This window comes from Balaenoptera musculus, chromosome 4, assembly GCF_009873245.2.
Source record: "Balaenoptera musculus isolate JJ_BM4_2016_0621 chromosome 4, mBalMus1.pri.v3, whole genome shotgun sequence".
Lineage (NCBI taxonomy): Eukaryota > Metazoa > Chordata > Mammalia > Artiodactyla > Balaenopteridae > Balaenoptera > Balaenoptera musculus.
The window spans coordinates 96427229-96440166 of record NC_045788.1 but is presented as its reverse complement, the minus strand read 5'-3'; the positions used below and the strand labels follow the sequence as shown (position 1 = coordinate 96440166).

At 39.0% G+C, this 12938-nt stretch overlaps 1 protein-coding gene across 11 annotated transcripts in view; it reads right to left on the bottom strand.

Moving 5' to 3' along the window:
- Positions 1 to 11612, bottom strand: part of LOC118894889 (ABI family member 3 binding protein) — a 260700-nt gene extending 249088 nt beyond the window's left edge. For all 11 annotated transcript variants that reach the window (XM_036851584.1, XM_036851585.1, XM_036851586.1 and 8 more), the window contains exon 1: positions 11461 to 11612. In XM_036851584.1, the coding sequence (XP_036707479.1) occupies positions 11461 to 11539 (79 nt within the window). In that variant the 5' untranslated portion in view covers positions 11540 to 11612. The remainder of the gene's footprint in view (positions 1 to 11460) is intronic.
- Between the last annotated feature and the right edge of the window lie 1326 nt (positions 11613 to 12938).

Below are 12938 nucleotides of genomic sequence, written 5' to 3'. Positions count from 1 at the left end.
AGAGCTTATCAAATTAATGTAAATTTGTGCTTTTTGCAGGCTTGCTGATGCCAAGATAAATGATCAGGAAACCATGATATTTTCAATCAAGTGGAACGTTTAGCATGACGTAGAAACACCCATTCCTGCCTTGAAAAAAAATACAAAGTGTGCATTGTCTTCCAAAGGGCTGATTCCTGCTGAATCCAAACAGATGAAGAGTCAACTGTGAGGTGAGGCCTAGGGCCAAAGTGGCCAGTGGCAGAGGTTAGGGGTGGAAGCCAGGAGAATGTTCTGAGGACTCATGGTGTTGAGAGAAGAGGGAAAGAGGAAAGGAGGGAATTCAAAAGGAAAGAGAGAGAGAAGGAGACTGAAGGGAAAGAAGGATTACGAACAAAAAGAGGGAGGACAGAGAAAAAACAAAAGAGTCTCATTAGGGGACTGATCAGTCATCTCATCAGACCAACCGAGTACCTGAGAGCTGACCAACAGACCAGGCAACCAGGAGAAAGTCAAATCACACAGAGCCACATCCCAAGCATATGTGGAGGAAAAAATGACCAAGGACCATGATTTGTGCTCCTAGTTCTTCCACAATAAAACGTAAATCTTCTCTGAGCAAAAGCTTCCAAACCCCTGCGGGAGAGTTGGCCAGGGGAACAGGAGCTTCTGGTGGCAAGAATTGTGTTTAAAAGCCCACAGCGCCGTGGCTCCCGTCTTCAGGCCCTGGGTCACTGTGAGGATGACACCCCACAGGCCCAGACACATGAGACTCTGACTTGCAGCAACAGAGCATTCTTTTAGCTCCGCCTCTTCTCAGGAAACGTCCAGAAGACAAGAGTGTCCAGATCCTTCTTTAGCTGCCAGGGCAGGTGAAGAGTTTTCAAAATTGTGTCTGGCCTTCCATATCTCCTCTTACTTAGGTTAAGAAAATTACTACCAAAAACCATTAAAGTCACCCTAGTATTATTATTTATTAGTGGAAGCTAAAAAGAGAACTGGTATTTTTATTATTCCCTTTTTTTCAGGGAAGCAGATCTGATGTTCAGAGAGATCAGGTCACTTGCCAGGCTCACACTGACTCCAATACTTTACCCACTAGCCCCTATTGCTATTTCCCAATATTTATCCTCCCAATTCATAACAAAACTACAGTTTAGGGTAAACCTCAATGGCAGAACATGGCCAGCATCACTTTCCTTCTAATTCTAGTAAAAGCATGAGTAATTAGAGAATTATTCTGTGACAGCAGGATCGTTGGGGTATTTAAAGAGGATGAGCCAAGAGAGGAAGGGAGGGGCCCTTCTTCAGATCATCTGATACATGATCCCAAACTTACTGGATAGAGATGCTTTAACTCCATCTGGGAACGTGAAAGGAGAAGGAAACTCTGTCCTGAATCCCTCACCGGCATATCTGTAACAGCACTGAATTCCAGAGTTCTCTGCCAGCATGACTTTGGCAGTCACCCCAATCCCCTCCTTCAATGAGAGAATCTGCTGCTCTCAGAGAAGGAAGGCCTGTTAAGACTCGCATGCCCACACACGTGTGCACAGCAGACTCTCAGCATGGTCCTTGGAAAACCAGAATGTTTTCTTATCAGCTAACAGATTGGAAAAATCAAAGGATGGCATTAAAGGAGGAAGGAAATCTGAAACTCCACTTTGGCATCTTGGAAGCAATGTACCCCCAGCTTCGTCCTATCAGGGGTTCATTCTCCACTCAGAGAGATCTTTCATTTTATTGGAGACACAGCAGAATACACTTCAAAGATATTTCAGATTATAAATCATCCTACGCGCTCATAAATTACCCTTAATGTAAAGCACAAAGAAGATGGGCTGGAATGTATATGGTAACATGCACAATTAAAGGAACAATTTCCAAAGGCAATTCACATAACCCGGACCTTTGGAATGGGGGAAATTTATTCAATGTTTTCTCAACTCGTATTTTGCATTGACTGGGATCATAGGGTGCTTGTTCTTAACATATTACATAAATTCATTTTTTCTTCTTTATGTACATAGGTATCACTTAAAGCTAGTGCATGACAACACAATGGAATAGCTTAACTCCTGCAGATTTTAAGAAAATGACCTTTGTGTGGCCAACGTGTATTAGTTTTAAATAGAACTAATTTCAAACTCCTGAAAGCAGGAAATGTCTAAATCATCCTTATAATCCTAATATGATGATTTAAAAATTATTTTCTTTTTAAATTGTATTTCTTTTTTAAGTTAATTTTATTTTTAAAATAAAAATATTTAAATATTTAAGTATGTCACTCCCCCACCACTGGTAACCACTAGTTTGTTCTCCATATCTGTGAGTCTGCTTCTTTCTCGTTATATCCACTAGTTTGTTATATTTTTTAGATTCCACATATAAGTGATATCATATAGTATTTGCCTTTCTCTGTATGACTTATTTCACTTAGCATAATGTCCTCCAGGTCCATCCATGTTGCTGCAAATGGCAAAATGCCATTCTTTTTTTATGGCTGAGTAATATTCTACTGTGTGTGTGTGTGTGTGTGTGTGTGTGTGTGTGTGTGTGTACCAATAATCTTAATGTGATGGTTTTTTTAAAGTTAATTGAATGACAGAATAAGCAAATGTAAGTCCAGTCCTGAAAAACACAATCAGCCATAGCTTCTCAGATCTAACCTCTGAGATTTTGTAAAAGTAGACATTTGAACTTATGTTCTAACACCAAAAACAAATGTTAATCTCAATTTTAAACATTTTCTTATTTTATTTGGCCTGAGAAGGAAGTTTAAAATGCTTCCAAATAATGCTTCAAAATCCAGGAACAAAGTAGCACAAAAGAAAAATCACCTTTAAGTTTGTTTTAAAACTTAAATAATAAAATAATTCACTTGCAACTTTTAAATTTTACCCTGCACTCATCCAGAAATATTTATCAAGCACTTACACATGCAAATTTTCAAAACCTGTAGATCAGTGGTCCTCAACTCTGGCCACATTAAAATCACCTGAGGAATTTTTAAACTCTCCCATCCCAGACCAATTAAATCATAACTGAGTAGAGGAACAGAACAGTACTGATATTTTTGAAAACTTTGTTATTCTAATGCACGGGTTACAACTGCTGAGGATAGATGTTATAGTATTTATACTCATAGTTAACTTATTTTTAAAGTAAACATTGAGTTGCTATATCATAGGTGAAGCTTAAATTAGACCTCAATTTTCTCTAAAATTAATTTCTAATCTGACCAGAAGGTGCTTGGACTGGGTCGATTTGGTCTGATTTTCTAGTGTATGGCTTTAGATGTATAGTCCTTGGTTGGAGAGCAATAATGAAACTTCTATGAAGGCATCACATCTCTTATCTCCTTTCCAGAATTCCACAGGGAGGGATGTTAGTTGACTTCACAGCCTGCTACACTGAGAAGGCCTAAAAACCTCAGAGTAGCTTTAAGGCTCCCAAATTTCTACCAAAATCACTGGGAATATAAGTCAGGGTTTTGTTAGATCACGGAAACCTACAACACACTATAAAAATCTCACTGTGGAATGTTCTTGGTGGGGAACCCAAGCGAAAATTATGAGCAGTGGGGTAAGTCCTGATTCAGTCTTGCTGTCCACAGAACTTTTACAAAGTAGCCTGAGACCTTGAAGTTTACCCTTCTCACCATGTACCTCCAAGGCCTTTGGGACATCCCAACACAAGAAGAGACTGTGGGTTATTCTCTATAGAAAATACTCGACAGGGTATTCTAGTATTAACATTCTACAAGGTTCTGGGTGTCACATTAAGAATATATTTTGTGTACAACCTAAATTTTGTGTTTTGATTCCTAGGGCATATGGAAGAACTGTTGTTGTATTCATACCAAAAAGGATCTGAAAGAAGCTCCTTTAGTTTAACCAGTTGTCTCCATCACATCCACTGCTAGAAGTATACTTTCATCCTCCAAACAAAAGTTTAATTCGATCTTACAGCAACTCCTCCATATACTGGAGGAGCCACTCAGTGATGTTTCAGAAACATATTTTATGGGGACTGTATCATCAACTTCATAGGTGTTAATTGCTTAATATTTGTACATTTTGTCAAAGAGAACTTTCATTTTGTCTTACGTTTTCTCTTTTTAAGAGATGATGGCAGCTGAGTCTTACAAGGAAAGAAAAGTTTCTATTTTGGGGGCATTTACTTTGCATACTGCTTTAAATGGGATTGACCACACTTGAGGAATCTAGGCATTGACTGGCCTTTTATATACAGAAAATAGGGTCCACATTGAGTGCTGAATATATACCTTGAGTCTTTGTAGTAGTAAGATATTTATCTCAATTCTCAGGGATTTCCTACAACAACTCCAACCATGGAGGCACACAAATTGGTTAGTTTGCCTGCTGGGCATCTGCCACTAAAGGCTGAACTCTGTGAGAAGTAGATGGGGTGTTAATGCCCAAACCAGTATATTTTTCTGGAGTTAGATTTCCTGTATTCATAGTTCCACTATATCATTTACTAGCTGTGTGACTTCAAGCAGCCATTGGCCGTTTTGTGGTGGTTAGACTCTAAGATAACCCCCAATAATCCCCATCTCCCATTATTGGGTAATCCTTTTGTGTGACAGGACCTGGAAGTTGCTTCTATCCAATAGAATATGGCAAAGGTGATGGGTTGCCACTTCCATGATTAGGCTGTATTGTAATTTCCGTCTTGCCTGCAGACGCATCTGGGCTTGTACACCTTGATGAAGCAAGAGGCCATAATAGAGAAGCCCATGTGTCAAAGAAAAGAGGTGACCTCTGGCCAACAGCCAGTACAGAAATGAGGCCCTTAAACCAATGATCCTCAGGGAACTGAACTCTACCAATAGCCACAAGAACTTGAAAGGTGATCCTTTCCCAGTTGAGACTTCAGATGAGACCTGAACCTGGCTAACACCTCTGTTGCAGCCTTGTGAAAGACCATGAAGGGGACGACCCAACTAAGCCAGACGCAGACTCCTAACCCACAGAAACAGTGAAACAAAAAATGTGTGATGTTTTAAGCTGCTAATTTTGTAGTAATTTATCATGCAGTAGACGATAACATATTCTTTAGGCTTAGTTCCTCATCTGTGAAATGGGGATAATAATATATATTCCATAGGTGTAAGGATAAAATGAGACAATGTATATAAACACTTAGCATTAAACAGCATGCCTGATACTTAGTAATACGGTTGTTGTCATAGTCTTTAAATGTTATTTTAACAGAATGTACGTATTTAAACCATTGTTTTTCTTTTTTTAGCGTGTTCATTCTTTGGCTGACACTATTTACTTTTATATTTTTATTTTACTACTCTAGTAATGTCTCACATTAGATTATCCTATTAATTTTTTAATTTTACATTTATTTTTAGATCACTTTTATTAAGTTCATCTATTTACTTTCCATATTCTCCCTTGCTTTTATACCTGCTTTTATAAATGGCAATCAGGAATCAGGTAAAAGGGAAATCATTCTGAGGATGGTGACCCAGATAGAATAGTTGGTCACATTTGCTTAATGCCCCTCCCTTCATTAGACACCTCACTTTTGTCTTAAAGAAATATTCTGTCAACACACATTAACCTATAAAAACATTTTAACTGTCTTTTCTATAATACAGTATCAATGAATTCGTCTATTCTCAAGTGCTACCCTGTGCCTCATTAACTTTTTCTTTTAATAAATGTATTTATTTATTTATTTATTTTTGGCTGCGTTGGGTCTTTGTTGCTGCACGTGGGCTTTCTCTAGTTGCGGTGAGCGGGAGCTATTCTGTCGAGGTGTGCAGGCTTCTCATTGAGGTGGCTTCTCTTGTTGCGGAGCACAGGCTCTAGGCACACGGGCTTCGGTAGTTGTGGCACGCAGGCCCAGTAGTTGTGGTGCACGGGCTTAGTTGTTCCGCAGCATGTGGGATCTTCCCGGACCAGGACTCAAACCCATGTCCCCTGCACTGGCAGGCGGATTCTTAACCACTGCACCACCAGAGAAGCCCCTGCCTCATTAACTTTTGAGAGCGAGAGATAGAGACTAAAATTCCTTAATATTTAGTATCTCAGCCTGATATAGCAGTCTATAAGACTAAACTAAACTAGTGAACGTGTAATTAGCACAGAGACACCTTATTTTTAAGCACTGGGTTCTAAACATGATAGTCTTAGCATCCAAAAACTATATTTGATCAACTTTTACATTCCTAATACAAGTTTCTTTTATCACAGGGGCTGGATCTCATTCAGTTTTACCTAGTAGACAGTGCTTGAATAGACAAACAAATCTATACAACTGCCAAGAAACTAGAGCTGTAGAAAATGCTAAAATAATTCCCCTGTGGTTTTCAGACTTGTTTGTTTTCTTTTAGCAGTGGAACCATTTATTCCTAACGTACTCTTTAATACAGTCCCACCAATATGTAAATGTGTACTACTCAAATAAAAGCAGAAATCCACCCATCAGGGTTCTTTGCCCTCCCCACTATTCTTCCCCCAAACTCCTTGTTCTAAGATGGAAAAGACCCTCCCTGGCTCCTTACAGGTATTAACCACCCTCTTGAGAAAGGGACTGGGTCACTGGAGTGACACATTCTTGTTTTGTCAAAGTGAGGTTGGTAGCGCTCCGAGGAGAGTGAGAGCTCGACTCCAGGTGAGTGGCTGGGAAAATTTAGAGTAAGACATGAGCCCTCTTCTCCAAAGACAATCTGCTACTTCTGCTTTGTAATCAGTCTTGGGGAGTCAAGACAGATAGAGACAAGGAAGACACAGTCACATCCAGTGTGGACTCAGTCTTGGCTTTCCCTCTGGGTACTTTAACACCTGCTGAGCTCCGGCCCCTGGAAGTGGCCTGGGCTCTGGCCATGCAGCTACCCCTGTCGGGAAGGCCCTTCCACTACTCTCCTCCTTGCCCCAGTGTATGTTTGTCTTCCAGGCTCCTACTTGGGTGCCTTATCCTCTCATAATTTTTGACCCCTCTAGTCTGGATTGGGTCCTTTCTGATTGTTCTCAAAGTTCTTTGTGCTTCAGCCAAATCAGAGGATGTTCTCACTCTAATGTAATTATTCCTTTACAACCCTGTCTTCTCCGTCAACTGGTCAGGAAGACAGGTATCAAGCCTTGTCTTCCCAGCCTCAGTGCTCTGCATATACATGGAATACAGTTTGTTACTTGAACAAATTAACATATCTTTATGTAGAGCAAGGAACTGATATTACATAGAAATTAAAGGTATGGTCTTTTGCCACTTGCTGGCTGGATGACTTTGGGCAAACACTTTGAGGTACAATTTTATCCTCTGTAAATTGAGAGTAATAAAATACCTGCTTTATAGGGGAACTTCGAGCATTTAGTTAGTTTTCCACATTAAAAATATTTAACCCTAAATTACCACAAACAATATGAGCTCAAATAATGTTATCTATAATAATAGTGATGAGTTATTGATAGCTATGAGAGTTACTTTTATTAACATGATCTGCCCTGCGATTTTTTTTCTCCTTGGAGTCAGAGATTTCTACCCTGCCAGGTAACAACCTGAGGCCAAAAGCCAGCTGCCTCCTCCCTCTGCACTAGCCAAGAGTCACAGCCAAGAGCCTCATTCCCTCGGGCCATCTGATCACACTTGTATCGGAGATGCTCCTCTCTGGTTTTCCTCACACCTACATCAGGAGGACTGATAGAGCTGGCTAGAAATAGTAGCCTTTGCCTTCTAACTGACTGCAATTTTCCAAACACAGGAGTTTCTGCAGAGGTGTGTCAAGCCTCTCATGTCCCATTATATGCTTTTTTTTTTGGCTCCCTTCACTACATACATATTGTTCTCTGTGGTTTTTATTTCTGCCTGTATGCCAGGAAAAAAAAAAAGTTCTGTGGTGCCAAGAATAAAGAATCCTAGGGGTATCTGGAGCACAGGGGCTTTCAAGGTTATAAAACAATGTGGGAATTCTTCTTCAGGGCCTGTGTATTATGGTCTAATTCTCCTCCTGAAAAACAAGTTCAAGAGGATCTCTCCTGGAGGATCTGTGAGGCTTTATCAGTCCCCACAGAAAAGCTGATCCTAGGGCAAAGGTGCAGCTTTCCATAGACAAAAGCAGTGTTTGAACTTGACAGTCAAACATTGGGTTAAGGAAGTTCAGGCTGGAAAACAGTAGAGTCCTTCTCTCATTGTCCTGCAGAGCAACACAACTCCCTTGCCCCACCTTTCACCAAGAACATGCCACCTCATTTGCTACCCTCCCAGAGGTTTGTCAGATAGTCTGGACACAAGATCACATATTATTTGGTGTGCATATTTTTTTCGGTATTGATCTACTTTTCTGCAACCCAATAAACATTTTTTTTGAATACCTGTTATACGTCAGACCCTTTACTAAAAGTTTTGTGACTCTTACCTCATTTACTCCTAAAATACTGTAAGACAGTTATCATTATTCCCATTTTACAGATAAGAAAACTGAGGCTTAGCAAAGGTAAATGATTTGCCAAAGAACATAGTCATCAAGGGGTAGGGAGGAGAAGAGGTCCATTAATAATATTCTCAAACTTTATTCTAAGCTTTTAAAAAGTAACAAAGACTCTTGCAGTACCTTATTTTCTATAACAAAGTATGTGGTTATGTATGCAAGTATGCATAAGACACGTAAGAAGTGATTTCTTATTTAAAAAATAATTTCTTTTCCCTATAAATAGTCAGCTGTATTTATATTTATCAACTATACGCGCCCCCCCCCCCCACACACACACGCAGCAGACAGGTTCTAGGGAAAATGTGAAGATTAGGATAATGTTTAAAATCTTTACAAGAAACCTTTTATTCAAGGGAAGGACAGCATTCACATGTACACTACAGAACTTAACTCCTAAGATTTGGGTCAGAACAGGGCAGAACACAGATATCCAGTCAGGAACCTGGGATCCAGTCCTGGTTCTGTCATCAATGTGGGAAAGTTACTAAATCTCCCTGCATTTGGGTGCCTCCATTTGTAAAATAAATGGTTATACTGGTCAATGGTTCCCAAATATTGACCTGTGATGAAGTTTTCATCAGTCTGTGGTAAAATGAGAAAAATAAAACAATGGACTTATTTGTACCAATTCATTTGTTTTATAAATCTGTTAAAATGGTTAGCTTTTATGAGCAATGGGGGTTTCCCTCCTTTGAACATTCTCACATGGCGTAATTCAAGTATGTCCTCTATAATGGGACCCTGATATTAAAAAGAATATGTATTTTTATGGGTCCATAAATCCAAAGATCTGGGAGACCCTAGCCTAGGTGATCACTAACGTCCTTCCTAGCTCCAAAATTCTATACTCTTCTTAAATGACAAATGATATTTAACTAACTCTAAAGTAGGAAGGAAAAAGAAAAGAAAAAACCTTTTATCTCTTTTTTTTCTTATTTATCTCAGTATTTTCCCAAATGTGAAAAATAAGCCCCTGGCAAGATATAATAGCTATTCCACTAGAAAAAGGACTCTTAGTCAAACGAGTTTGGGAAACAATGGGTTAAAAAGGTGGGACAGTTTTCTTTACCGAGAAATTTTCAGAACCTGTCAAGTTCTAAAGTCTGTTGTGACCCCACCCCAGAACAGAAAAAAGCATGAATGCTCCCCAAGTAATTGATGGGGAGAAGATGTCTGCCCCAAACCCCTTTTGAGGACAGTATACCTATTCCTGGAATGCAGTTTGAAAAAAGGCAACTTCAGCTAAAAGAAAGTCCTTCGGTAGCTTCAATGATAAAGAAAAAACATAGCATTAGAGACAAGGAGACTTGTCATTTATTTTATAATTATATTAATTTGATAGGTTTTTTTTTTCAAATTACTGAACCTATGGATATTTTTTTAAATTACAAAAGAAACCCGGATGAAAATACTTCAGATTAAAGTGCAATGAGCAAGACAAAAGTTTTGTGGCTGTTTTTGACAATTTTTTTTTTACCATAACAAATAAAGGAAAATTGTGTCATGAGATTTGCATCTAGTGATTGCAACATGATAATTAAAACATTTGGAATTTGCATCAGTCTGCAGTCACAAAATTATGGCTATCATCCCTACACAGTAAATACAAGGTAAAATAAAAACATTTGTAGGTATTAAGCCTGAGAAAAACTCCAGACTTTTCTCAGATGGTGGGTCCTTGTTAAATATTTTAGCAGTAGGAACAGTTAACTCTGAATGCTTGTGGCTCATGACTGATTTATTTAAACACTTTTACTATGATCAAGAAATAGAATGCTTGATAGAAGAGAAAGATCTAATAGTGTATATTTTTATTTTATTTTATTTTATTTTGCAGAGTTATCTTAGAGTTGAAAAGGTTTACTCAGCCGTTTTTATTGCTTTTTATATCATCATGTGAAATATCAACTAGCCAAACCCTTCAGCCTTCACACTCTGGATTCAAGTTTCACTTAACACACTGAAGAGAGAATGGTTTTCACTTGGGACAAGATGATCTTGGAGCAAACTACCCAGAGGGAGGACCTAGCAGGATCTTTGGATATTCTGACCTGAACAATCTTTCTTTCCGACTCTATGCACAGCAGGGTTTTGACAAGTCCATGGCTCTGCATTGCCTCTGATATTTTCCATCATAACTGTATGAAAATTCCAGCCTGTTTTTCCTAATCCTGCTGACTACAGCAGTCTGCAACCATAAAAAGCCTTCACAGACCTGAAGTTGGCTTAGAAAAGTGCCTCTGCAAAGGAGCAAAAAAATACATGCAACATTTGTGTTCAAAGATAGGAGAGAGGTGAGCTCTTGTTTTGGTGCTGATGGGCTCAAGAGATTGTTTTTAGAGTCTAAGTTAAGACATTTTCATTTTCTTCTGATGACATTTGTAAACAAAATACCAACACTAAAATGAGAGCAATTTAGCCAGGAAAAGGGGGAGTGTCATGTCCAGCAGATCAAACCCTCTTCCAAATTCCACCAGAGAGAAGTGTCTATATATCAGCACATGACCGTTCTTTGTTGGTGTGCCCTGCCTAGAATCCTTCAGCCTCCAAGCTAACAGGTATGTGTGAGGTTTACACAAAAGATTCTAGGTTTCAAATTAGCTTCTTTTAAACCTTCAGCTAGCACTGATTTAGTCTCTGAGGAGGGGGATAAAAACACCAAACAAGTCTTTTCAGCAGACTATATAATACCCATCTATACAATACAATTCAATATACAAATGCTGTAGTTGAAGCTATACCATTCAAGCTACTGTGAACATCTGCTAAATCTAATAAGAAGTTGGTTTTCATCTTTTGCAATAAAGAGATCCAACTGAAAAGTAAATAGAGGGGGGCGTGGGGAAGCAAAAGTTTAAGCTACTTCTCCACACATTTGAATTTTGACTCTCCGAGAAGAACTCTATTCCCCCCCCATCTGGCAAAGCAGATCACATTTAATACCAACATTTTAAAACTAGTATCTTTTAAACATTATTTTGAAAACACAAAACATCAGAGCTACTTGCCTTTTGGCAATTTCTGTGCATTTCCCAGGGCTAGTGCAATACTTCCACAGAGAAGTAGACACCCCAAGCTGGAGAGCATGTTGCATTTGCCACCTCACACGGGGAGTGATGCTGGTGGGAGTCTCGCAACCCTGGAGCTGCATTTAAGTGGACTGTCTCTCGGTGACAGAGGAGGGCGGCTGCACTTAGCTGTGCTGTGGGCTTACTCACAGGGGGTGGAGACAAAATGACATCACACCCTTTCCCACACACACATCAAAAAAAAAAAAAAAAAAAAACGCACAGCAGCAAAAACATATCATCACATTTCCTGCTAGGTTGTAACTGTCTGTCTCTTCTCTTCCCTCTATGATATAAAACTTGAAATTATGGTCAAACAGTATTTATGAAAGAAAAAGTATTTGGGCAGTTTTGAAGCATGTGATGAACTCTTTTTAAAAATCCAGAAAAGACATCTTTAAAACCATTGGAACGTTAAAAATATAAAATGAAACTTTATTAGGAAGGAAACTGTTTTTAATTATCTGGTAAACCAATCCCATTCTTCTTTCAAAGGGGAGTAAGCTCATAAAAATTCACTTTGAACCATTTTGAAGTTCCAATATCATGAGAAACTTTTAAGAGTAAGTCATTGGCTACACAGCTATTCATTATATATAATACACATGCATGCATTCATAGATATACACACAGAGATATATTGGGTTGGCCAAAATGTTCGTTTGGGTTTTCCCGACTGATGTTACAGGAAAACGCGAACAAACTTTTGGCCAACCCAATACATATGGATAGTCTATAGATGTGGAGATATAGAGAAATCACTATCACTAATTGATCCCCAGCTCTGGGACAGGCTCTGTAATAGTGTCTTTACCTACATTATTGCATTTTAATCCTCACAGTGACCACGCAGGAGATCTTGTGTTATCTCTCTTTCACCAGTGAGAAAAAACTGAGCCTCAGAGACGTTAAGAGTCCTGACCAAGGCAGTGTATTCTAATGGTTAATGATTTGGATGGGCTTTGGAGTAGAACTGGCTGGGTATAAACTTGGATGCTATGTGCCTTTGAACAAAATTCTCCGTCTATATCTCATCAACACTGGTTACATTTAAGGGCTTGCTCCACGCCAGGCACTGATCTGATCAATTCACATCTATTCATATGTATTCCTTAAAATAACCTAGGAGACAGACATTGCCATCACCCCCATTATACAGAGAAACTGGGCATAGGGAGGTTAAATGGAAGGCCCAAGGTCACGGTGCTAGTAAGCAACCGACCTGGCATTTTAATCAGACAATTTAACCCCAGAGCTTCCACTCTTCATTACTACACTTTAAATTCAAAAATAGAGATGACAGTACCAATTTCACAAACTTGCTAGCAGGACTTTTGGACAGTACTTACCATGGTGCCTGGCACACAGGAAGCATATCATAAATGATAGTCAATGAAAACAACAAAAATAATGACAAT